The following is a 27,181-nucleotide window of genomic DNA, read 5'->3' as shown; positions in this document are numbered from 1 at the left end:
AGGAATAATTTTAAAGTATTCTTGGACCACTTTGAGATAGACTTATGGCATTTTTACTTGTTTCTTGATCATTCAGCCATTTCAAGTTTCTGTTCAAGCTTTCCACTTCAAGGAAAAGTACTAGAAATATTTTTTTTTAAATAAACTCGAAGTCCTGTTGGAAGGGACTGAGGCTTTAAGGAAAAAAAAAAAAAACCAAACAACAAAAACCAACTCACTTAAAGTTGATGGTGATAGTGGGTCTGAATTCCTGAGGGGAAGAAAGGTTGGTTGGTTGTTTGATGCCAGCTCTAGCAGAAGAGGGTTTTAACTGGGTGTATCTGCAGCCTTTGCTACTAAGCTACACTGTACACAAGATCTTCATTACCAATAGCCCAGTTCATTCTTGCGGCATACCAATATGTTAAAGAAATGTTGATATTCCTCTTTTCCAAAACTAGTTGGTATAAGAAACAGATGATTTTTTTTTAAAAAAAAAGCTATTTTCTATTGCAACTCTTTTAGGTTTCAATGAAAACTGAGCATTTGCATGTCAAGTGGGCAACTCCTGTGAGTCTGTAGCAAACGAGTGTCTTGAGCACCATCTCCTGCACACCTGTGTGCTGCTCCAGTTGCAGATCTGTCCTCCAGTGACCTCCAGGGCATGTGAGGCTTTAGACGGTTGGTGGCAGGGAAAGTACATATAAGACAAATATCTTGTGACCTCCTGCTCCTTCAGTGACCACAGGTGAAGCAAGGTTACTTGAACTTCATATTTAGTCAATAAGGAGATATAGAAATTTCATTTTAAATCCATACAGTTTAATACAGAATTTACTTTCTCTGTGATGCATTTATCCCTCATCATAGTGTAGAATTCTTGGATGATCCAAGGGGAAAAAAAAACTTAATACGGGAAAAGTTATAACTGTGTATTACAATTTCTGCCCCTTGTCCAGACAGTATGAGAGGTGGTATATGAAAGCACACGGTAGTTCCTGTCACTTTAGGCTCACCAAAGCTACCCTTAGTTTTATAGTTTTATTTTAGGACATGGATATTGAGTGTCTTTTCTTTTTTTGCTGTGAGAATCTTATTTCCATTCTGTTTTCATAGATTTATTCAACAGGTGACAAGGAGCTTCTTACCTACCCATTTTAAAACTGTAGAGACTTGACTTGCCTCATTTAACATGGATCAGGCAGGTGGTCGAGCATCGGATGAAGTGAGCTACCACTGCCTTCAAGGGTTCTCATGTCAAAAATACCACTGCTGTTCTTTTGCATCATTGCTGGTAGAGGACGGCTGTGCCTTCCCTTTGCTGATGCCCTAGAAGTAGTGAGAAAGCAAATTAGTATCTTATGTAATTCTTCAGGTGAGTAAATTATGCTATTCCAACACTTAAGCTATGTCATCTACAGCAGCACACAGAAGGTGACGTGAAATTCAAGCCATTTTAACTCAAAGTCCAGAGGGTCTTTGTAGGGGATGTCTGGTCAGCATAGCTCATGTTTTTAGCTTTAACTATCGAGCCTCCAAGAAACCTAATCCAGGGATACTCAAATGTCACTAGCCCACAGGCAGCAGTAATGAACAAGTACTGTGCTGTAGAAAACATTGTGCTTTTTTTTCCCAGTCACTCTCCCTTCTAATTTTTTTTAATGTTCTCTGTCTTCAGTTGTTTTCCATGTGGCTGACACATTCCCTACAGGCTGGAGACCATTGCCCTGGCCTGAGTCTTCTGGACCAGGTGGTTACCAAATGTGCCCTAAGTACTTCACTTAAGGTTTAAGCCTCTCCTCTGGAAAGAATACAGTCAATCCTTTTTTTTTTTGTTTCCTAGTGGTAAAAATTACTCCTAATTACTGCTTGGAGCTTGTGTCTTTCACAGCAGCCCTGTGTGTAATTGCTCCTTTCTAGTACAAAGCCAGCCACATGCTGTGTTGTTGGATTGTGCCTCCCCCTTGACCCCCCCCTAAAAAAACCCACCCCACAACAGTAAACCCCTGCTTGTGCTAGCTGAAAACAGGTCTTTGGCTCTGTTGGACATGATGCTTTTGAAGAGATCTCTAAGGAGGTGGCTCCCTTACAGGTTAAGTGAAGTCATGCTCTTTTTCAGTAGTGTGAACTGGCATTTTCCTTTTAAAACAGCCTCTTTGTGTGAATGGGCTGAGGGTGTGGGCTGCCTTTTTTTTTTTTCAAACCAGCCCTCGCTCAGCCTATGACATAACAGCCCTGTAATGAGCTGGGGAGGGAATTTGACTTAACAAGCCAAAAAAAGTGAGTGCTCATGTGGAAAACGACATTTTTGGGGTTTTCTTCAGAGTTTACAGGAACAGAGAAAGAAAGGGTAAGCTAGTATTTCTGACCTGTGACTTGTATCTTCGTTAAGCTTTTATCATTCAATAGGCGGGAGGAGTATTTAAAATACCATTTTTCCCCTGTGATGGCTGTGGAATTCATCGCTCTGTGGCTGGTCTGATCATTGTGAACATCAGGCAGAGATTTCTGAAATTTACTTGCCTGTAATACAGTAGAATATTGGTTCTCGGGATAAAAGATCCTTTTGTATATCCTATGCATGTGGTAACTAGGAAAACTACACACATGTTCAGTGTCTGTATTCTTTAGGCAGCATTTGCAAAGTCTTTTGTCTGAATTCTTTAGTTTTCCTGGAGGGTTGTGTTTCCCACTAGTCGAGTGTGTTATCCTCCTTGACACTGTAAAGCAAACTTTAGTTGATAAAGAGGCTTTAAGGGTGTCTGTTCAGCTTCATCTTTTAGCTGTTTAGCACTGAAGGAAATTAAGCCTAGTACTGTGGGCAGTCACATTTAGCAGAAACAGCATTCCTGGTTTCTGTGGCATTTGATGCAGGCTGTGACACTCAGTTGATACCCCTGTGCATGCACCAGGATAGCACGTTCTTCAGCTCCTGAGAAATGACAAAGGATGTTCTAGGGTAAAGTATCTGAAAGCCAAGAGGACATGATCTTTCCTTCTAGCCTGTGCTTTGGTTTTTAGGTACACAGACTCCATAGCTGAAGTCTCATGCAGCCGCTTCAAATACTGAGAACTGAGTTACTGATGGCGTAGTGGGCTAATAAACAATACTCTCTTGAGCAGATCTGGTTAAGCCATTTTTGTCTGTTCCTCCTCTCCTCTGATACGGCCTGACCCGGAACGTGTCAAACTTCTGTTTGTACAGCAATGTAAGGTGCTGCTTGCAGTTTAATGGGGAGACTTTTCATGTCTGCTTAAAATACCTCCAAGCAAGCATTTCCTATCAGATAGCAAATTGTCTGAAAAATACAGATAACGGCAACCTTTGACCTAACAGCTTACTTGGTATTAATGACTTTGCCAACATTAAATGAATTAACCAATATTTATTTCAGTTTCTGTAATTAAGAAAGAAGAAAGCCCACAACTGAGGGACTGGAGCAATCAGACTTTTCAAGCAGAGCAGTTTGAGCTGGAATAGCCAGTTCAGTTAACACCATTTTCCCCCACCATTATCTTAATTCTCCACTTGCTGAAAGCGCAAGTGATGAATGCCTTAATCAAATAATACCCTAATGTAGTCCAGATGTGCTGTAGGTCATTTAATCAGTGGCTTTTCAGCAGGAAAAGAAGGAATAATGAGTCTTTGGTTGGAAGAGGGGAGGGGAGCAGGGGCAGAGGGGCGGGAAGTAGTAGGTGCTGAAAGGGAATGTCTTATTCCCCGGGATTTCTCAGCTGCCTTTTTCCCAAATAAGGAATTAGGAAAAAATCCTATCCAAGTCTCACTTTCAATGAAATATTCTCCTGCGGGAGATAGTGAGATGACTGTAGTGCTTAGTTTGTGTTACGAGCAAAGCTTAGATGAAGTTGCTAACTGCTCACAACGCCTGACTCACATGGTAGGTCATATTTATAGCCTGGGGACAGCAATGGCATGTGGAGAATTTAGCAACATCCTCCTTTTTAGAGACTGTACACATTCGGCCTCTTACTAGCAAAACTGTTCTGTAGACCCTGTAGTCTCACTGCTTTTTCTGTTAAATATTACTTATTTGCTGGCCGTTTGTTGAAATGGTGTGTCAAAGTTCCCTGATAATTTTGGCTACATTGGACTCATCATTTAATGATAGTGGTTTTCATTTTGTGGTTGTGTGTCTTTAAATGGGTATTTTTCTACATGCACCATCCAGAAAGTTAAATTAAGTGCATGCCCTTAGAGGAAGAGCCCCGCTAATTGCAACTCACCTTACACCAACTTACAAGGTTTGGGCTCTTGTGTAAAACCTCTAGCTTGTAGCCCAAATGCTGTTTTCACCATGGAAAAGGGGACTGGAGTGAAAGCATTTTTATGTGGTGGTTTCCTGATGGGCTCTGAGCGTGGTGACACATTGGAGAGTGTGACTCAGGAGAGGTGGCGTGCCAGGCTCTTGTTGGAAGTGGCTTCTCTCCCCTCTCGTGTGCTTAACACAGCTATTGGCAGAGACTTCAGTTACATCCTTTCATCACCATCGTGTTTTCCCCCTCTCCACTTATGTAATTGAAGTGATTTTTGAGCTAGGACTAGGCTAGATTTCCTCTTTCTTAATGTCATCTCAGTTTTCCTTTGGTAATGTTCCAGCGATCTGCTTTTTGCCGGAGTCTGGAGGTAGCATACGTTACCTAACATACATTTTGGGTAACTGTAAATTGGGACCTTTTAAAGCCACTACGTGCACTCTCTTTATAGAGAGTTTTAGGGATCTCTAGCTTTAAAATAACCCCACTTCCTTGAAAAACTGGGGATAAAGCAGTCCGTAGAGTGCTCAAGCCAGCTGGCTGGTTCAGCCCTGGTACTCTAACCCTGCCAACGCTCGCTGCCTGCAGTGGCATGAACATTGTCCTGCTTTTTGTGCTCTGGGCAGAGCAGGCTGCCATGGAGTGAGACATGCTGCACCACACACAGTTACCGTGGCATACCTTTGCTTAAGGAAAATTTGCTGTGATGGGTCTTAACCTCGTGGATGAGAGCGGCTGTAACAAGTCCTACTGGTAGAGGCAAAGCATCAATAATAATTCTTAACCTTCTATAGCTCTCAAAGAGAAATAGGTGTTTAGCCTTTTTTTCACATTTCTGAGCATAATTTGTTCCTTTAGCCCTCTCTGTGGCATCATTCCTAACTGTCAAACTCCGGTTGATCTTGAACAGCCATGCCCTTTAGAAGTGCAGCAAGTATTAATTAGGCTTTAGGAAATAGTTAAAAGCGGTATGATCTCCAGCAGTTGGTGTTTGTGAAGCACAGGAGTGAAAGAAAGTGAAAAATAATCTACCTTAGGCTTTGTTTGTGAAGGCTTGTAGGTGCTTGCTTCAGTTAAAGCATTCAGTTCCTACTATATTGCCCTTGAAAGTAAGTGGTGAAAGAGCTCCATCATAGAGAGATCATGTGTCTTTGCTCAGAAAATGCAGTTCAGGCCATTTATGAAAGATTTACAGAACTGTAAGGATCTGTATCATCAAAAGAATTTAATGCACCTCAGAAAGCCTACTCGTGCTTGTGGCAGGTTTATCTCTGTTCCTCCAATGTATTAAAACAGTTTTCCTAGCAGCCGTAAGATCTGCTCAGAGAACAAGTAAACTGCATGGCCTTTTGTCTCCGTTTTCTGCCTGCCTCTGCCTAACCCAAATTCCTTCCTCAGGAGGTCCCTTTCTCATGCACCAAAATGATTGATATGCCAGTACTGTTCTCCAGATCTCGCATTTACAGAGGAGGGTTGTAGCTCTGTTCTTCAGATGGAGCAGGAACCCCCCGCCCCCGATGAAAAGAATTTTGGAAATCCCCTTGTCTCATTCTTCTTTCGCGCAAGTGACCGTAAAGGTCACCCTTTCCTTCTGCTGACATTATCTAGATGGGTTAGAGAGTATTAAAAGCAAGGCTTAGTTTAGCGTCCTTTCCCCTCCCCGCTGGGATTAGATCATGCTTTACCAGAGCAATTGTTCCATCCTCGACGTTGTGTTGGGCAGATTTCAACTACAGCATTTTGTGAAACCGTGATTTTTTTGTGCATACATTCAGAAGCCGTGTTCTGCTCAACTAAGTATCTATATTGGGCACTCTGTTTCTGGCCATATTCAATTGAGATTTCTCTGCTTTCACTTAACATCAAACCAGAGGCTGAATGTGAGAGAGTGCTACTAACAGCAGAGCTGTGAGCTCTGAGCTCGGATCCACCAGCAGCAACTGAGGGGAGACTATCCAAGGGGACACTGCAAATGCAACGGTTCGTGGTACAGGACCTCATCTGTGAACTTCCACTGTGAAGAAGAAATTCTCCTTCTGTTCCTTAAGGACTGTGTCATACCGTGTATTCCCTGCCAGGTAGTGGACAATTTTCTAATTGTGTAATGCTCGTGTTAGTTGAATGCGGTGCTGTTCACTTCCTCCAGACAACCATTGTACTTCGTTAGGTAGCATTGGAGACTGGTTCAGGAGATCGTATTTACCATTTTAAGTGACTTAGCACCACATACTCTGTAAATCAAATATCCAAGCGGTTGGAAGCATTCATTTGTGTTTCAGCAAAGACAGATTTTAGAGACAAGTGACAGAAAAGTAAGCCTTAGGAAAAATGTGTAACAGAGTTTAAAAGCACTAACCATCTGCGGTATTGTGGTTGATTAATACGCTAATATGGTTGTATTGACCTTGAGTCTAGTGCTGCCTCTCTGCAGCACTGGTTTATTTCCCATACCCTCACACAGGGTATACTGTCCTGGTCATTCTGTCCTAGGGAACTGAGTGAAGCAATAGAAGAAATAATACCTAACTGTGCATTTTTATTTTGAGATAAACATCAATTTGGAAGTGAAAGGAGCATGAGGAGTGGGATTTGAACTGATGAGAGTGATGAGAAAAACACATTTTTCTGGATAAAATGCCTTGTTATGCATGCATTTACTGCTCTAGTTCAGTTGCACTTTCAGGCTGACCTGCGTTACAAGAAGCCAGCAGTGCAGAGAATGGTCTTTTGAATGCAGGTTCTTGTACCTGAAATCATATTTATCACCAGTTTACTCATCTCTTTGGTACTAGGAGCTCCCAGTTCTCCCCATGTGTGTGAAACGCTATTCTGGAGCTCTTCAGGGCATCCTCTTATCTGGATGCTGATAGAAAATTAGGGGGGTGGAGTGTGGCAGTACCAAACGATGCTGCAGTTTCTGAATGAAAGTTTAATCACAGCTCCCTGTATTTTCAGATTTGCATCTTCATTACTGTAGAACTGAACAGAGCTTTCACAGCAAAGCTAACCAGCCCCACACACCGTAGTATCCAAGTCTACGGCACTTGAATATATACTGCTTTCCCTAGTGCCAGCTGTGTAACCGTCATACTCTAATAACCTCTGTGATTTTTTTTCTTTATCAGACGTGATATTTCTTTTCGTTCAGAAGTTAGCAGCCTTTTGTCCCTAAATATTCATTTCTGTATAAATCACTTTGTCCATGCAGGTGCTTCATGCAATTACAGTGATTTGCAGGAATGAAAATACTTCATAAAAAGTAGTTAGCCTTTCAGGTTGTTGATATATTTACAACAGCTGCACAAGCATTTAATTTAAAGAAGGAAGATACCTGTTTTTCTTGCCCCTGTAGCAATAGTTGAAATCCTGTCATTAGGGTTACAAATTCTTCACAGAAAGACCAGATCTATATTTTTAGGGAGTAAGAGAAAATAACAGCCATAAAGGATCAGGTGACTTCCTACCTGTAGAAAACTGCTTCCAGTTTACATACCTTGGAGTTAGTGGGAAGTAGTTAGGGTTATGCTGGCTTGCCCAGGAAAAACTTCAGCTGTTTGTCATTGAGGGCATAGAAAATACTGAAGCTATGGAGACATGTTTGGAAAAATATGGTGTCATTCATTATGTACTCATCATTAAAATATCCTACCGTACAGTGTATGTGCATCACTAAAGTATTCATAATTTTGAGCCATTTTTCTCCATCCTTAATGTGTTACAAGAGCAAAAGAAGATTGGACTTTGATTTGATAGAAGAGCTTTATAGTGTGTGACGTGGGCAAGCTGAAGCCTGTGGCTCAGCTGGAATGAAAAAGAATATTGCAAAGACTTTCACATGCTTTCTGAGCAAATGCAGTCACAACTCCTTCTCTAAAACAGACAGAAGAAAAAGGGACATTCAGAAAACCACTCAGCAAATGTCACACAGCAAGCTCTTCAAGAAAACTCCACTTGTTTGGGCACTGTCTCCCCATGTCCCTTATTACTATCTGTATTCCAAAAGAGCCCCCCACTGCTTCTTAGGAGGAGGTAGTATGAAGTTGCATTGATTTTTAGACTGTACTCTTGTGATTTCTGAAGTGCTTAGAAGGAGCTAAACTAGCTTTTCGTAAAGAAAATTTGCCTATTGTACCTGTCTCAGACAAGTCACTGGAGAGTGTAGAGAGTTGTCATGGAGAATGTCACTTGTGTCACTCAACGCTAATACATTTTAGTCATTGGAAATGGTTTCCATCTGTGTATGGAAGACACTGTGTACTGCAGAAGAGCAGGCCAGGTTTTGCTTTTTGTGTGCAAGTAGGATTATGAACGGAATTACTCAAGGTAGTGCCAGCATATGCCTGATATGTCTTAAATTCAACAAAATTTGTCAGCAGGGTTTGGGGATTTTTTTTTTTCTGAAACTTGAATTTTATCCAATTTCATTAAGTGAAAAAATCGTAAATTTTTTTGACAATACTTTTCGTAGTATTTTTAAAACTCTTAGGAGTCAGTGTAAAAATACTGTGTGGAAAAATGGGACCTTTTCACACAGGAGCAAGAAGACAACACTTTGGTTTTGAGGGTTTTTTTTTTTTTAATGAAAAAGCATGGTTCCTGTAGGTAATGCGAGTAGAAATCCCCTTCCTTTCCTTGAGCCCCTCATCATCAGCTGCATCCCTTTTCTTCCCCAGTTCTGAGATCTTTTTAAAAAGTTTTCTCTGCTGCTGCTTTCGCTTAGCTCACCTGAACAGGAAGTTTTAAAAAAAAAAAGCAACACAGTGTTTGGCGTATTTCTTCAGACTGCTTTCTACACAGGCTCCCACCTGGAGCATTCTTGTCCCTCCAGTGACGAGGGGGATCACCACATTTTTGGAGGCGGATGGTGTGGCAGCCACCCTGTGAGAGCGTGCTGTGGGAGAGAGGGAGCACACCAGCCAGCATGAGACGGGAGCCACCACAGTGGTTTGGCTGTCGTTTCCATCTGGGATCGGGTGGGATGGTGGCACCTTTCTGAGCACCTGTTGTGTGGCAGTGAACGTGAGCTGTGAGGGGTGCGTGCTAGCACCTCGTACAACTCTGCTTTTGCTTTCCTTGCTTGTTAAGACTTGCAACACTTCCATGTCGTACCATTCTTCTGCGTAAAATGACTTCTCTAAAGAAATACTTGATGTTGCGAGCAAGAGTGGAGCAATACCTGCGCTGGCTAGGGGTTTTCTTGCTGGACAGGGTGGCTGTCTGGAAGCACAGAGGTGCAGATGATTTCTGTATCTTTGCAGTGCGTGGGCCTGGCTGCATCTGTGACACAGATGGCGACTGTGTTCTTCAAAAGGGTGAGGTGAATGAAAGCAGCCACTCTCTTGAAGGTTTGCCAGAGTCAACCCCCTAGCAAATATATCATTTGGTTCCTTCTCCTTTGCAAAGAGACATCAGAGAGGCAGGCCAAGACAGTAGGCGAAGAGAGAGAAGATGATTGATTAGCCAGTCAACCATATGCAAATGTAATTTTAAGTTATGCTATTGTACTAAAACTGCTAGAGGCATGGCAGGCCCAAGAGTTAGATTCAAGAGCAGAGGCGAAAGAGTTGAACAAAGCACTGGCTCAGTGATCAGGCAGTGGGAGAAGCAGGTGCAGTGCAGGACATCTCCAAAGGAGGATGAAACCCAAAGAAATGGAAAGTCGACAATGCTAATGACGCCAGGAGACCAACAGCATCAAAAGCTGTTCTGAAACTTGGCTGGAGTGATTGGTAGAAGCCCACAATGAGGAAATTGTTTTAGATTTTTTAAACCATGAAATGTTTTCAGTTGTTTAATCTTTTGCTTTCTCTCCCCTCCCCCCTGCACTGTTCCTTGAGAAAAATGTCGATGTGGCTCAGAAGGGTTGCCTCCCACTTCTTGTAATGTGCATTTTGCATTGCATCAAACAAAGGAAGGCACTGGCAGTACATTTGCTGGGTCTTGCTAGTAGCACACCCACATTCTTTTCCTTCTAAAAGACTTGATTGCCCAAACACTTACACTTTTGTAGACAAAGAATTCAACCAAGGAGGAAATATGCTAATAATTCTCTAAGCTGTTAATAACTGCAGTTTACTAAAGTGCAGCAGCATTGTAGAAACGACACTGATTACCCAGTTGCATCTTGACTTACACAGAAATGAATGCACATTCAGAGACTGTGTAAATGTAACAGTAACTTCTGGAAAAATCTGGGTCTAGATGAGCCGTGTATGGGAATCACTGTGAGCGCTGTATTGCTGACTACAATTAGGGCTGAATGCAGCCCTTTTCCCATTTACAGGCCTATGTAACTGTGCAGGCTTTGAAAAGCCTCCTCCCTGTAGGCGGGCAACACAAAGCTGTCAGTACAAAGCTATGGGTACATACTTATCACCAAGGACCAAAAGCAGCCCCCCTGGCAAGCTCACCTCCTTCTGCCAAACAGCTGAGGCAGGGGGTCTGTGTGCATCCCGCCGCCCTCCTCCTCCTCCAAGCCTCCTCCCACCCATGGTATTGCCATCCCAACGTGTGCCATTTTCCCAGACCCAGCCGGTTATCATGGACAGGCTCTCTGGCCTGGACTGTCTTGAAAAGCTTTCTTTTATCAGCTACTTCCATTCTTACGATCTTCTCAGTTATCTTCTTCAGGTGATTCACCAGCAGACTGACTTCTGCTCCTCACAGGAGTGTCTGGACCATACTTGCATTGCCATGACCTCATGAAATTGTCCCCAGATTCTGACAGAATGTATTGAGGGAAAAACTGGGTGTTTTTTTCAATCGTATTTTTTTTCCTCCCCTACCATTCCTCCCTGGCTTCTTGGCCCTGCTGGGAGCCCTCCTTCTTGCTCAGTTACTAATCCCTGGCAAAGAAAGGCTCCCTCCCATATGTAGCAATATTTCCTTATAGGTTTTACTGCGTAATTGTCTGTTCTGCTACATAATTACACGTGCCACACTAATTGCACAGACACATGCACTTTCAGAATTACATACTGTCAAATGCATGCCCTGATTAGACAGTTACGTGTATGTGCCTTAATTGTGAGCTACAAATTGCAGCTATGATGAGAGGATGGTCTCTTACTCATTAAGAAATCGGTAAAATACTGCGCCCGTGGTTCTGTTCCCTAACTTGAATACCCAAACATGGTATGATCTGAAATGGTTCATACATTAAAGCAGTGATGGAAGTAGGTGTGCTTTAGCGAATGTGGTCTCTGGGACAATTGGGGGCATATTCCCAGCTCCGTGGCATGGAGGTACTAGAAACATAGGACTGGGGGGCCCTTTGGCTCTGGTTTGGCTCTGCAGGGAGATGTGTTTCAGTGGCTGGGCGGCACAGCTTCGTTACCTGATTTTTTGTGTCCATTGAAGATGTGTTCTTGCGGTTGCAGAAGACATGTAGTTAGCTACGAACGTCACTAGTGGCTTTGATCTGTCTGATTGGAAGCAAATGTTGGCAGGAGCATTGTGGCATACTCATGGTTTGTGTGAAAGGGGACAGCCAGCAGTCCTGCAGTGACACTTATGTGCCTTTGCACAGACTGCTCCAGGTAGCAACATCCCCCATTCTACACCAGCAAGTCAGGCAGGGGAGATTTAAACCCAAATAACAGAAAGGTATTGCATTCTTAGTCCTGCCACCTGAGTACCCATTGCGTCATGATACCTCGAGTTATGCAGGCAAGTCAAGAGCAATTCTTGTCCTTCAGGTTAAAAGAAAGTTTATTCTTTCATTCCTGCTGTGCCCCCTCAAAAAAGTAAGGACTTTTTGTCCTAGTTGTTCTGTATTTGTTTGCAGAACATCTGATTTCTTGAATATATCCTTAATAGGACTAAAGAAGAAACTGGCCATGCTTAGATATTCAAATGGTGAAAAACGTAATATGCTTTAAGAAAAGCAGCGCTAGAAACATCGGCTGGAGAATTTCTAGGTTCAACAGGAAGTGAAATGCAAGTAGAACCAGTGAAGTGTGTTAAGTAAAATATATAGACAAAAGCAGGTTTTTTGTTCATTCGTTTTTAAAGGTTTTTCCCAATCTTTAAGCACAATTAAGGAGAAAATATCTAATGACTGAAGCCAACATTGTCTTCTAAGTGTGTACAAATACATAATCGGACAGAAAACTCTTTAAGAATGCTTTTAGAAAGAGAGGTCTTCTGGCTGGCTGAACATAATTCCTTAAGGTGTGTCAAATGCGTTTTACTGCCTGTATAAACCCAGAGGCAATGTGATTGTTCAGGTCACTGGTAAGTGCCATTGTGCTCATAGCTGATCATCTGTTGCTGCAGTGTGTATTAATAGCATGCAGGATAAGGCACAGCAAGGACGGGGGTGACTAGCAGGCACAGCAAGGACGGGGGTGACTAGCAGACAAAGGTGCCCTTGTTGGGTGACCACTGAGTTCACAGGCTTTGATCAGTGCCATTTGCTTCCCAAACCCATGTCTCAGCAGTTGTACTACGTAGAAACAGACGTGGAAAGGGAGCCGGAGACCTCAGATATCAAGTTTCTCTTTAAAATGCTAGTCAAAGTGAATAGATGTGTCACTTCTGGTTGTCAGGAGTTAGGAAGAGTTAACAAGAGTTAGCAAGTTCTTTTTGAAGCACAGTGTTGAAAATGCCCTCTTCTTTTCTTCTGGTATTTCCTTTTTTTTTTGCCTTTCAGCAGTAAAGAATTATTGAGAAATTCACTGACATGTTACCAGCTTAATCAAAAGTTCCTTTAGACTTTACTCATGGGAAGTTCAGTAGGCTGCTTGATGGGTAAAACCTGCCCATACCAGATCATAAATAGTGTTTCTTTCAATACCCTCCTTGCGAGCAGAGGCAACACATCAGGGAAAAATATGAATCCAGTGCATCTGCACTGCAGATCAAAGCAGTGGGAGGGAGGAGGCCATGACTCTGATCCCTTTCATGCTCCTTGTGGTGGTCTTCATGCCATGGGAGTTGCAAATGCTTCCTGTCTCCCAGGTCCAGTTGTATGTGGGTTTCCATGTGGGCTGGAGAAAGACCCCGTGTCTTTCCAGGACCATGTAATTCTACCATGTGTTTGGTGACCAGGGTTGATCCACTGAGAAATTAACATTCCCTGCTGCTGCCACATCCTTTTTCCTAACTTGGGATGAATCGCCTCTCTTCCTACATTTTAGCATCTGTTCTGCAAAATGAGGGCAGTAATACTTTTCATCTGTAGAAGCATTATGAGGTTTCCTTTAGATGCGGAAAGCATTTATAAAATACCAAGGTGATAGATGTTGTGTGCTGCATGTGCAAACCTTTGAAGAACCTAAACTGCCAAGTCATTAGTAACTTGGAAATCCAAAGCTCATTTTTAGTGGCAGATCAGGACACAGACATGAAATAATGACAAAGTGAGGATGGTGAGCAGATGGGAGATACTTAAATGAAAGTTTGTTGTTGTTGTTTTAGTGCCTTGTCCAGCTTATGGTAAGGTAACTTTCTATTTTTGGTGCTAATGGTTTGCCTTGCCTTCCCACACTCTGAGGGGCTGCTTTAATCTCAAGTTTAAGAAGTGGTAGGATTTGCTTTCCAGATGGTGTTTACTCTGCAAAAAATAAAATGTTGGTTTGTAGGACTTCATCATAGTTTTGTTCTCTTTTATTTTAGAAATCTTCCAGAATCCCTGAGGATGACATCAGGTTGAGAAAAAACAGAGACCAGAACTGTGCCAATTTCTTGGAGCCAGCTACTGTGCTTGCTACAAAGGAAGAGAAAATGGAAATTGAAGTTCCAGTTTCTGAACATAAAAGCATCACCACAGTGGCTTCACCACATCCCATAGACAATCCAACCCACTTCTTTTCCCCTGCTGCCAGCCACAATGGACTTAAGGACAGGCACGAATCTCTGGACAGTGAAGTTGCTAAAGAGATCAGATACCTAGATGAAGTGCTGGAGGCAAATTGCTGTGATTCTGCTGCAGATAATACCTTTAATGGGACATCTTCCCCTGAACCAAGTGCAGTCTCTATGGATGGCTCAGGAACATTTGTTAATGTCAATAATGATTCAGTACCCAGTGAAAGGGAAGAAAATGTAGCCGACAAGCAGGCACCTGTGGTAGTTGAACCACATGAAGCTAGCGTAACAGAGGAGAACCTGAAATCTAATGGCCATTCCTTGGGTGGACTGAAAGAAGATACTAGGGAGAGTCTGAAGGTGCCAGGAAGTCCCGCTTCTTCGAACAGTTCTAGAAGATCCTCTAAGGATGGAGAAACAACTCTTACTACCCTTAAGAAAGAGGCTAAGTTTGAACTTCGAGCCTTCCATGAAGACAAAAAGCCCTCAAAGCTCTTTGAAGATGAGGAAGAGAAGGAAAAATACAGGGTCCGCAAAGTGAGACCATCAGAGGAAATGATGGAACTTGAAAAGGAAAGAAGAGAACTCATTAAAAGTCAGGCTGTCAAGAAAAACCCCAACATTGCCTCCAAATGGTGGAATCCTCCCCAGGAGAAGACCCTGGAGGATCAACTGGATGAAGAGCATCTGGAGTCCCACAAGAAGTACAAGGAGCGCAAGGAGAGGCAGCAGCAGCAAGGGGTAACACCAACATCCCCCAAACAGGTCAGCTGCTCCTTTATACCACCAGAGCCAGTCAATATCAAGAAAGAGGATATTGTCACAGAGCAAATAGACTTCTCAGCTGCCAGAAAGCAGTTCCAGCTGATGGAGCATTCAGGTCCATCTCAGGGTCAGGCCCCACCAAGGCGGTCTGGAACACCCAAAATTTTCTCCATCAAACCTTTCTACAAAAGCCTCAATTCTCCGAATGTAGACAGGCCACTGTCCTCTGTGACAAGACCTGTTTCAGTGTGTGGGCAAACAGGACAACTTGAGGGTAACAATGCCACTGTTGTCAAAGCACAGAAGATCTCCTGTACCTCAGAAGATCATACAAGTGCTCAGACTACCACTGCTGACCCAGTAAGAGAGTTACCGTGCAGTGATAGCCCCAGAGCCGGACAGGCCTCAAAACTGTGGGCGGAGGATGGAGAATTCATGAGTGCAAGAGCAGTCTTCACAGTGGTGAAGGATGATGGACAGGGCGTACTAGACCAGTTCCCAAAGTCAGCCAGCGCCTCTTCCCCTCCAGAGGAGCTTGACTCCGGTTTGGATGAGTTGTCTGTCAGGTCTCAGGATACCACCGTCTTGGAGACCCTTTCCAATGACTTCAGCATGGATAACGTCAGTGACAGTGGTGCCTCCAATGAGACCATGAGTGCCCTGCAGGAAAGCTCACTGGCCGATTTCTCACTGCCACAGACCCCGCAGGCCGACACTCCGGCGGAGTGCAGGGATGAAGGCATCTCCAAGTCGTTCAGTGACCCAGGCTGTGACTCACCCTCCTCCGCTTTGGCAGACTCCATGCTGATTGACGACCAGCTGGAGTACCACGCTGGCCTGCTGGTTCAAAACGCCATCCAACAAGCCATAGCCGAGCAGGCGGATAAAGCAAACTGCAAGGAAGTAGAAAACACAGGGGAGAAGGAGACCTTGGTCAAAGAGCAGCCAGCCACCACCAGGCCAGCTCCAGCCTCCAAGGAGCAGCAGAACCCAATGTTTGAGCCACCCCAGGTGTCTTCACCTGTTCAAGAAAAAAGGGACACCATACCAAAGACTTCAAAAGAGGAAGACTCAGGACTCAGGGAAGGGCAGAGTTTGCAGCAGTTGTCCGTGTACTCAGCCAGCCAGCCATTCCTTGTGGAGGAAAATAGGCACGAAGTCAGCTATTTCAGCAAGTATTCAGAGGCAGCTGAGCTGAGGAGCACCGCCTCCATCCTGGCCACGCGGGAGCCTGAAGTGACTGTGGGACCTTTCAAGTTACGGTCGAGGAAGCAGCGGACTTTGTCGATGATAGAAGAAGAGATCAGAGCTGCCCAGGAACGAGAAGAGGAGCTGAAGAGGCAGCGGCAAGGTCTGCAGCTGGCACCAAGCCCTATTATGAAGAGCGCACCACCCATGCCCACCAGAACCGTGTCTTACAAAACTGCCCCAGGTAAGAGCCCGAAGCATCAGAGGGGAAGTGAAATGTGACTGTCGGCTCAGGTCAGATTCGGTTTAATGTCATTTTTGAGCGATTACGTCATTTTGCAGGGGACAAGAGGGTTGTCATGACTTCGTCTGCCCAGGCAGGAGGAGCACATGAGACAACCCAACTTTCTGACCAGAGCACGCCTGAGGACGTTCTTGTTTTCTCCCAAATGTAGTGCGGAAGTAACTTACATACCCTGCTGATCATCATTAGGAAACCCTGCGCTCTGTTCATCCCCTGCCACGTTGTAGCATGACATGTCTATTGCTGTGCTGCTCAGACCACCCACTGAAATTTAGGATCATCACAAGGAAGGACAGCAGCAGTTTTTGCAGCTGTGTGGCTGTTTGAAAGACAAACATACAAAGCCTTTTTTAACAGGCTTTCTGTTCTCTCACACGTCATTAAGGAAGTACGAAGATAGTGGGGATTTACAGATTTTTGGGCTCTGCATCAGATTTCTTTTTGTGTGTGTCTATCTTGCTTTCTGTTTTCAGGTATTTCTTGGTCTTCTTAATGAACTTTGGTAAAAAGATCTCTAGAGCTGTGAGTTGCCATATATTTCAGCTGGTGTCATTCGCTACTGGATCTAACAGGTGTCACAGATGAAATGCTTAATAGATTCAGTAGAAGTCCTCCTCTGACTGATCAGCTTCTGGGTCCTTGTGGTGACATTCACAACAGTTACAGCATATCTCCTCCTTCCTCTTTTCAAAAAATAAAATCAAGCACTCGTGCCTTCTTAATATAACATAAAAAAACCCTAAAAAAAACCAGAAACACATGCCAGGCTTATTTCTGTGTAGGATTTTTATGAATATAGACCTACATATGCTTTGCAAGTACTTAGAGGTTTTTATTAACAGTGATCATTGTGAAGAATTATTAATTTTACCCAGAGTACTTAAATTCCGTCCTTATTTCCACTGGTGTATATCTGAGCCAGTGATGCTTCCAAAAATTGTGCAGGGTAATCCTTTTCTTTTGAAAGTCATGGCAAACTTGAATAAGGTCTGGATTTAGTCCAGTACCCAGTCTGATTGTGAACTTGGAGTGTTATGCAGCGCATAAATAGCTAATACTTGGTTTTGTTTCTTCTGCAAAGAGGATTATTTTAACCCATGTTTCCTGCCAAAAAATGTAGCAGATGTCAAAAATTTCTTTGAAGTGCTGTTGTTATTACTCTTACAGAACCACATATTTGATAGGGAGTGTCGGTAAACCGAGGTGTTTTGAGCAATGTCTGACAAGATGTGAAGAGACAAGGCACTGTAGACATCAGCTAGGGGGACTCGTGTAAAGGTGTGCTCATGACCACTCTCACAAACACCATCATCTCTAACTGCAAGTGCTCAAAATGAGCCAAATAATGGTTGCTTTTTACTCGTAAGTGATGTTGGAAGGACTGCTGACACTAATGCTTGTTTTAACGGAGCATCTGGGAAAACAGTGTACTTCTCATTCTTGTTTCTCTACACAGCAAGGCATTTACTTTGTGTCTGATGTTAAAATGTTCACTGTAAATTACATTTTAGTGAGAATGATAAACTTATATTTATAATGAATCATTCCAGTTTCCTTTAAATGTCCAACTGCCTTATGTTCAAGAAAGAAAACTGGAATCTTACTAGCCAGTGACTCAAGCTACTGCAATTTGCAGCTGGTGACAAGGCAAAGAATTAATTTTTAGGAAAAGATGAATATGTTGCAATGTGTAAGGATGTCATTGATCAAAAAAACCACAAAGAGCATTGCCAAAGTCATTCTTAAATCTTCTGCTTTCAGTGCTTTCTAGACAGCGGATGTGCTCAGCAGAGCTCTCAGCTTGTGGAAATCAGCTTGGCACCCTTAGCGTTGCAGGGTACATACCCTCAGCTCATCCTTGTGGTCCCTTTAGCCAACTGTGTTGCAGTTAAAGCTTGCAGGCATCCTTAAAAACAGGGATAAGAGATACCATGCAATCCCTTGGAAGATTGCAGCAACTTTCCTTTTATTTTAATATTTACAGTATCTTTTCAATATTTACAAAAACAGAGGCAAAAGGTGATTCAGCGGAGGCAAAAAAATCTGGCTGTAAAGCTTCATTGTGGCCAGTTACAGAGTTCATTTACAGAGCAGAAAAGAAAATCTGCTTGTGGAAGGTGCAGTAGGGAATATGCTGTAGAACATGTCTGATATTGTAATCTGAATATCTACTCTCACATAGAATAATAGGAAGAAGAAAAAGAAGAAGAAACAGAGGTACTTCTGTCACCAAGTTGCCTTTCCCAAAGAAAGAATTGGCACTCTTCTTTTAACATTAGGATACCTCAGCAGAAAGGGATTAGGGGGTCAAGACTAAATTTGAAAAATCTGTTGCTAATCCTTAAGTGGGGAAGTGTAAACTCACCAGAAGTCTTTTGAGGAGGTAGAGTAATTAACTTAATTAGCAATGGCCTGCCTGTCGGGTTGCTTTTTGATAGTGGACGAGGCAGAGTAGCTTTATTAGGACTCCTGGTGGTCCCTGGTTATTTATTACTCCTGCCCCACTTCACTGCTTTGAGCCATCGTTATGTGGGTAACAGAAACACAAATCACAAAAAAGTGCTGCAGTGAACTGAACTGCTGTTTTGACTGAAGTGTGGAAGATTAACACAGTTCGTGTGGGTGTATGTGTGAAATAACTGCTAATTACTTTAGATAGCAAACAGGCTGCTTTTGCCACCCTGACATACAACTTTCATACAACTGATCATAACACTAAACTTGGCATCTGCCAACCACCCAGCACAAGCCAGTGTGGTCCCTAGTAACATAGTTCTGCACTGCTAACAAGTATCCTTTAAAGCTGTTTGGGGTGCTTCAAAGCAGCCTTTTAACCCATTTCAGATCACTGAAGACATAGAGTAATTTCAGTGGAACGATGACTACATGTTGTGTGCACACAGGACAAGGCTTTCTCCAGGGTACTCCTGGAAAGGTGAAGGGAAGAACCTATGCAAAGTCCTTTCCCAAAAAAGTGGGGTTTCCTGCATGAGGAAACCCAAGAAAGACGAAAAAGAAAATGCTTGAGCATAGCTAAATGGAGAGTCATCATGGATCCCAAAATGTTTGTGGAGCTGTATTTAAATCTGAACATTTCCTGTGTTGTTTTGCTGCAGCACCTGCTGCACTTGGTGAGGTGTTGAGCAGCTGCATAGCAAGCCAGTGGTTTTCTCCTACAATGCGCAGGTGGTACACCATCCCTCCTGGGTAGAGCAGTTGGGGCTGTTTGATAGTTTATTTGAACAGGATGATGAGTGTGTGACATGAGAGGATCCAGTGTAGGTTTGGTGGTGTAATTCCCATGTTTCTTTTATTGGGAGTACTTAGACTATGAAGAACTTGTGTCCAACTTCCTGTAGTGCCTGGCTCGAATCGTCCTGTTCATCAAAGGAGGTGTGAAAATCATTACCTGAAGGGTCTTAGTTCAGTGAAGGCTTTTCTGTTGGAGAGAAACCCATTGTGAATATTTGCTGACTCGTGATGAGGCATGGGGAAATCCCTAATACAAAAAGCTATGCCTGGAGAAGCTGTCCTGAAGCTGCCACATCAGCCTTTTTGGTGTTTGTCACCAAAGCATTGCCAGGTGAGGCAGAAGGCATGTTGCACTCCCTGCACTTACCTGCAGGTGCTCAGACCCATCAGCATGCACATCTGGGAGAGCTGCCCACCAAGCAGTCATCGTCTGTTGTCCTCAGCTGATGAGCTAGATGAGAGAATTTCAGTGGATGGCAAAAGCCCGGAGAAGGAGTTGCAGTTTAGAGATGGGCGTGATCAGGTACCTTTAAATTTCAGGTAACTGTTGCCTCCAGATAGTGAGGGACACGTGTGTGCTCTCATCTTCTTTCTTCTCCTTGCTGTCTTCTCCTGAGTGACAGCTGTGGAGCTTAAGCCTCTGTCAGAGGAGCCACTTCAGCCTGTAAACCATTTTCCACTTCCATTTTTCACTAGTAAATACCTACATTAAGGAAACTTCTTAGGTTCAGCCGCAGCCTGGAGATACTTTTTGTACAGTGGGAGGAGAAGCAGAAACTTTGAGGCAAGATATTTTTAATATTTGTGGCCATCGCAAAATTGTTAATGCTCTGTATCCATGTAAAGAATAAGGATTGAGTATAATACATATGCATGAACCCCTGGTTTTTAAAAGAGAATTTTGAGAAAGGCTAGAGCAGCAATGAAGCGTCTGAGTTAATGGAAGATACAGTTTCCTTACTCCTTCGTAAGCACCGGTATGAAAAAAGCAAAGTTCATCATTCTCTTCAAGGATTCCTCTGGAGTGCTCATCACTCATTTTCTGAACACCTCCAGGAGTGCCTTCACAGCATGCTAACCCAGCTCATTTGTCATTTGCTCTCTTATTCCCTCCCTAGTGGAGAATGTTTATGAAGCGAGAGAATCTTCGAGAGGTTCTTTTTTTAATGTTTGCTTGTTTGTGTGTTTGCATATTCGTGTTGCTCACTTGGTGTTCAAGAAGACCAAAGAAGCCCAGCTTTCACCTGGAGTGGTAATGAGGCTCCACGTGACTTCAGCACAGACTAGTCTCCTAAAACAATGTGTCTTGCTGAAATACCTTACTTTGAAAAGTTTTCTCTGCTGTGCAGATGTCTTAAAAAATGCCAACAGCATTTGTAGTATTGTTGCTTTTACTTGTGTGAAGCCCCATTCTTCTCACCTCCTTTGTACCTTAGTTAACATTACATGATGGCTCTTGGTACCCGCTGGTTACTTAGTGGTGCCTCAGGCCCTTGTCCCAGGGCCTCCCCTTGGTCACTCTTTTTTCTTGATATTGCAGTAAATTATCTGAGCATCCTTACTCAGCTTGCAGCAAGTGCTTGGACACCCATCAGGCTCCATGGGGTGAATAAGTCACCATCACAACCCCTCCCCAGAGCTGTGCAGAGGTTTTGGTTAGGAGAAAGCTAATCTATGGCCAGATCTTACATGTCTTTGATTTTGCAGAGAGGTGTCAGGTGATGTCTTGCAGACACCAGACTGGGACACAACAGCAGCTGCTCCTTCCCTGAGCTTTCCCTTCCCCTCCCCAAGGGCTGAGAAAGAGCATTCTCCATAGGAGCAGCTCCTGCCTGCCTCAGATAGCACAAGAGGCAAGAAATTAAGAGAAATCAAATTCCAGGAGCATCCTACTAGATCCCTGAAGCCAGAGAGTGGAGAGAGTCATCACCAGAACTGAAGCCACAGAATATTTGTTGGAGTCCCTTTGAAAGAGGAGAGAAATGTGAATGTGTAGGTGAAGATTTGGGATGCTATAGCCTGTACTCAATATCTTGCAGCAGCTCTAAAGGTGACCTCAGGGGACTACCTTCCCCTGGAGGGGAATACATTGCTGATAACTGCTGTTAACTTGCAAGTGTGACCATCAGGCTGCAGTTTTTGCTGGTATCCCACAAGTGTGACCCTGTTTCCATTTGAGTCAGAGCACAGTTCCTTTATTACTCAGCTTGGATTTGGGCAAGGACCACCAGCAGTGGTCCTTGCTGTGTGCATTAGGTGTGGGCATGGATCAGGTTCACAGAGTTTTTCTGTGGTTGTTCTGAGAGTCCTGAAGCCTCAGACACTCCATCATCTAACCACAACCTCACTGAAGGTTGTGCTGGTTGCTTGCCTTTCTGCCACTGTTGTCACTAGTAGGATCTCTCTCTTCCACCTGCCTACCTGTCCGCAAAAAATTTTTGGGAGCTTGAAAGAGACACTTACTCCTGTGGGAAAAGTAGTTAAAATGACGCTGTGAATTCCTGAGTTTTTAGTGGAATTCAAACACTTACACAGAGCAAATGTTTGTATAAACGTAATTTCTTGTGGATACAAACCAAGAAGCCACTGTGTTGCTCTGGGCAAATCTTGTTTCTGCCTTGGCTTCTGTATTCGTGAAAAGGGAACTGTGACACTGTTCCTGGTGACACTGCCCAGCATGCCCAGAACACAATCACAGAATCACAGAATCACAGAATGGTTGGGGTTGGAAGGGACTTCTGGAGATCATCTAGTCCAACCCCCTGCCAAGGCAGGTTCACCCAGAGCACGCTGCACAGCGTCGTATCCAGGCAGGTTTTGAGTATCTCCAGAGAAGGAGACTCCACAACCTCCCTGGGCAGCCCGTTTCAGGGCTCTGTCACCCTCAAAGTAAAGAAGTTCCTCCTCATATTCAGATGGAACTTCCCATGTTTCAGCTTGTGCCCATTGCCCCGGGACCTGTCACTGGGCACCACTGAGAAGAGTCTGGCCTCATCCTCTTGACACCTGCCCTTAAGGTATTTGTAAGTGTTGCAGTTGCATGTTGCTGCAGGGTTGCTGCTACAATACGGAAATTAATGGACCTTCTATCCAGGGAGGATGTATCTGCTTGGAGATATCTCCTTTCTAAAATGCTGATCCCCAGAGCCTACTGTTCGCGTTGTTTTCCAGGGGGAGTGGGGTGGAAGGAGCTCTTTTCAGGTGTGATGTCTGAGCATCCTGTGATAGTCAGCATCGCTGGGGGAAAGCACAAAAGGGCAGACATCTGAGAAGCCTGATCCTTCCTGCATTACTTGCATATGTCCAAGGCAGTTATTATTAGTGTAAGAATGAAGTAATACAGCAAAGTATCTGACCATTAATCAGGTCTTTTACCCACTGGACCTAATGGGCAAGGTGACGGTTGTTCTTACGCTCTCCTGCTGAGCAGTCCAAGCTGTCACGCATGGGTGCAGCTGGGCAGCTCAGGACCTGCTGTTGGCCCCTGCTTTGGCAGTGTAACTCTGGTTGTCTGTGGAGCTAGTGCTGGTGCAACCCAGAGGAGAACCTGGGCCCATGGAAACTCCCCCCTCCAGTCTCTGGAGGGGTGGGGTGGTTTAGGGGGGATGAATTCCCAGCTTCATCCCTGCACCAGCCAGCTTAAGCTAAGCCTGTAATGAGAAATTAGTGATGCTGGGTTTTTCCGTACTGGTCAGAAATGAAACAAGCTCAGCAAGGGGATTTCTTATGAAAGACCTCTGCAGTGTCAACTCAGGTTTCACTTCTCCCATCAAGAATAAAGCCTGCTGATTCTTACAGGACGTTTCAAGGCTGCTCTCTGGTGGCTTACGACTGTCATGATGCTTTTTGGAGGAGCAGCTAGGATTTTAATTTGCCTCAGTAACAGGAAGTTTCATGAAAATCTGTACGATCCTTCTGGTTACTTCACTTATTTGTAAGGGGTTTGGAATGGGTTTTTTCCTCCTTTTTTAATTTCCCATCCATTGAACCATCTTATTTCAAAGAGCTGCTCTGCCGTGGAAAAAGGAACCTGATTTTGGTTCAGCATTGCTTTCTCCAGTCATAGCTGAGGACCCCTGCACCTTATTCCCACGACCTGCCAGCATTGTCCTCATCCTTCCCACTGGGGCAAGGTGGGTGGCTCACCCCAGATCAGCACCTGGTGATGAGAAATGCAGGCTGTCCTCCCTGGAGAAGCATGGGTTGTCCACCCACAGAGCTCTCCTGCAGCTCATGGCAGTGGTCTCCTTGCTCTGGCCTGTCTTTTACCCAGCTCTTCAGCTGGGGTCGCTGCCTCAAACAGGCTCCCCTGGGTGAAATGGGCTTAGCCAGAGAGCAGCCTGACTTCTCTCTGACTTACCTCCCAGCAGGAGACTGAAGGGCCCCGTCTGAACGTGGGGTGTGTGGGACGGAGACCCCATCCTTGTCTGCCACAGCTGTTCCCTCCAGGAGCACCTTCTGCAACTTGCAGGAAACAGCTGCAGGGAAGAGCAGCATCAGGGACCAACCCAAAGTCTTTCGCCCTTACAAAGCAGATGAAAAGCACTGGAAGAAGAGAAAAAGCCAGCACTGCTTAACCAGATGCCTTCTTTGGACATTGGTGGCATCCTGTGTGTTGTATTGTCTGAGCTAGAAAAAAAGCAATCTTGCAGTTTTCCAAAATCTTACAAACATTTCCAGATCACTGAAATGTGTCTTGTAGGTGGGGACAGGGGTAATTCAGCCAGATACTACTGTAAATAATGGTGGTGGGTTAAATTTGCAGTGTATTGTTTAGTAACTCTTCTAGGTTTTGAAAAAAGATTTTATAGTGTTTTGGTGTAGTGCTTTTCAAGAAGAGACAGTGTGTTTCAAAAGCCAATGACCATGCTGATTTACCAGATTGTTTCATAAACTTCATTCCGAACTGCTTCTTCATTCAAACCCTGCTGAAAGTTCTTCTCCAGCTGTCGTCTTTTGGAAACAACTTGTGAGTCCTTCAGCTTAGACAGGGTTGTTCCTTTTCATGTCGTTGCAGGAAAGATAGAGAAGATCAAGCCTCCTCCATCCCCCACCACAGAAGGTCCTGTCTCACAGACTGACCCACCGGCAGAGGAGCCTGCAGGAGCCCAGCGACCCAAGAACCTGATGCAGACCCTCATGGAGGATTACGAAACACACAAAACTAAGAGACGAGAAAGGATGGACGACAGCAGTGTAAGTGCACTTTCCCATTTCACTTTTTTCTCTGCGATAGAGACCATGACTCACAAGAACCAACATTCAGACAACAAAAATATTTATTTCCCAAGAATCTGTTCAGATCACTTTGCAGGTATGTAAGGATTTTAACACATTGTAAGGGCCAGTGTGTTTGAAATGAAAGGGTGAGGGCCAATGGAGAGGAAGAGAGCATCACTGCAGATATCAAAGGGAACTCATATTAAGTTGCTTTTTAATTAATTAAGTTAATTAATAATAAGGGCAGTGGGTAGCTGCCCTGCAATTGGTGGACTCTGCTAATTCACAGATCACCAAGACCCTCCAGTGGGTTATTTTAGTGGCTCTTCGAACTTTGTGGATCAAGCATGTATTCATGCCTGTGTTCGCAGACTCCCAAAATCCTGTCCCAGTGTGCTCAGTATTCAGTGTAAATGGATAACTTCCCTAGAAACCATCCCTTGCAGAACTGGATTGGGAATGTCTCAGAAGTTAACTTGGATCCATGCTGTTTCCCACTGGAGTTGTTGTATTTCTTCCACACAAACAGAAAATCAGCCAGAATTTCAGTTTGTGAAATGGGTGCCTGCATTTCAGTCATTACTGTTTGACCGAAGTTGTTCTTTCTTGGAGGCACTAATAAGAAGAGATAAGAATTTCGTAGCTGGAAGTATCAAAGTTCAAGTGCATCCATTATACAACCTGTTTCCCAACAGAGAATGAGGTGTTTCTTATTCAGACTCATTATCACTGTGGGCCATGGGTGCAGAAGGTAGTGAGATACAAGCATGGTGTAGTACTTCTTAAATGGACATAGTTGTTGTTGTGTGTTTGCTGAAGCGGCCACAGTCCTCCAGGCGTTTCCCAGAGATGTCCAATGACACCAGCACCAAGGAGCTCATGCTCCAAACAAACTGCCTTTCTAGTAACGTTCGTTACAGGTAGAGTCTCATTAGGTGTATAGAAGTAAGTGAAGGTTTGTAATGTGGACACTGCACTGGTTTGGCAGCTTTTAATCATCACTGGTGAATATTGCACAGAAGCATAAGATACTTAAAATCAGGAGTGCAATGTGGAGGGGTCCTGTTACATTCCTGCTGGTTAACTAAAACATAGGAGAGCTGCGTTGAAACGGAAACAGATCCGTTTCCAGCACACACCAGAAACTTTCTGGTCCCTTCTTCTGCTGAAGCCATTGAAAAACAAGATCTCATTGTCCGCCAGGCTCCTGCTGCCACATAGGAAGCCAGCTCATGCACAGGGGTGTGCCTTGTTCTCGCAGCAGCATCTTGGGGCCGCGTCTTGGGAAGCAGCAGCTCTCTGGTTTCCCCTCCCTCCCCAGAGCACCCAGTGAAATGGGGTGGCTCCACCTGCTCCGGTGGGTGCTGTTTTCTGGCATCTACCCAGAGGATCTCTTTCCCAGAAGGGTGCTCAGAGGCTTGCAGGAGATGTGTCACACACACACTCCCTTTGCAGAAGCCAGGAGGAACTTTAAAAAACTGAGGGGCATAAAAATCCTGCCATGCAAACCAGAACTGGTCTTTGGGAGTCCTGCAGTGAGCGTCTGTCGGTCTGGTGGCTCGAAACCTCAGCACGGCGGAGAAGCTGCTGTGCCAAAGAAGTGACACTCAGCTGGTACTCACCCTGCGCTTTTCCTCCACCTCCATGAAGACCAAAGGTGACTTGCCCAGCCCATGAAGTGGTGGCTTGTGGCTGAAATCTTCTCCCACAGCTGTGTTGGTCATGTGCCATTTGTTGTGCATGTGGTAGCACACAAAAGGTACGTAAGGTGTCATTGGACCTAACTCCCTCTGCTCAGTTGCCAGAGTGCAACTCCTCAGGTGTTTGCAAACCTGCATATGTGCCCCCAAGAAAGCAGGTTGGCCACAATTGTGTAGTGTCTTCTGCAGTTTGAAGTGTGCCCTGATGTCCTGACTGGAGCACTGGTCTGGGCAGTGTCTGACCGAAGAGGTGTGCTCCAGGTGCCAGCTCGGCTGTCTGCTGCTGCTAAAGCTGCCCAGGCACTGACTGCCCGAGGATGCACTGCCAGAGCATTGGTGCTGGTCAGAGAGCTTGTGGGGCGGATCCTTTTCTGGGACGAATTGTCAAGGCTGCAGTGAATTTACAGAACCCCAGTGCACACCGAAGTCCCGCAGCGTTGCGGTTTGTTGTCGTTCTCCTCTTTTCTAAGCCCATTGCATACAGCCAAACAAGATTTACATTCCTGCTGCTGCCTACCCAAAATCCTATTAGAGGGCAGTGTCCTGCAGAGCCCAGGGAGAGCTTCCTCGGACCAGCAGGAGTGCTTTGTTTCTCTTCCCTGCCTTTTTCTGCTCTCCTTTTGTAAACAACTCCCACCTTTAACAGGGGAAAGATAATTCAAATAAGAAGTGCCAGGCTAAGCAATAA

The 27,181-nt window shown here is 44.4% G+C and overlaps 1 protein-coding gene across 5 annotated transcripts in view; it reads left to right on the top strand.

Annotated features, from left to right (window-relative positions):
• Positions 1-27,181, top strand: part of PALM2AKAP2 (PALM2 and AKAP2 fusion) — a 272,587-nt gene that overhangs the window by 236,141 nt on the left and 9,265 nt on the right. For 4 of the 5 annotated variants that reach the window (XM_068422437.1, XM_068422438.1, XM_068422441.1 and 1 more), the window contains 2 exons: positions 13,873-16,261; positions 24,591-24,769. In XM_068422437.1, the coding sequence (XP_068278538.1) occupies positions 13,873-16,261; positions 24,591-24,769 (2,568 nt within the window). Of the gene's footprint in view, positions 1-6,264; positions 6,333-13,872; positions 16,262-24,590; positions 24,770-27,181 lie in introns of those variants that run through there. The other variant, XM_068422440.1, reaches the window with a different exon arrangement.

This window comes from Nyctibius grandis, chromosome Z, assembly GCF_013368605.1.
Source record: "Nyctibius grandis isolate bNycGra1 chromosome Z, bNycGra1.pri, whole genome shotgun sequence".
Taxonomy (NCBI): Eukaryota; Metazoa; Chordata; class Aves; order Nyctibiiformes; family Nyctibiidae; genus Nyctibius; species Nyctibius grandis.
The sequence above is the reverse complement of the archived record's forward strand: the minus strand, read 5'-3'. Positions and strand labels throughout refer to the sequence as shown.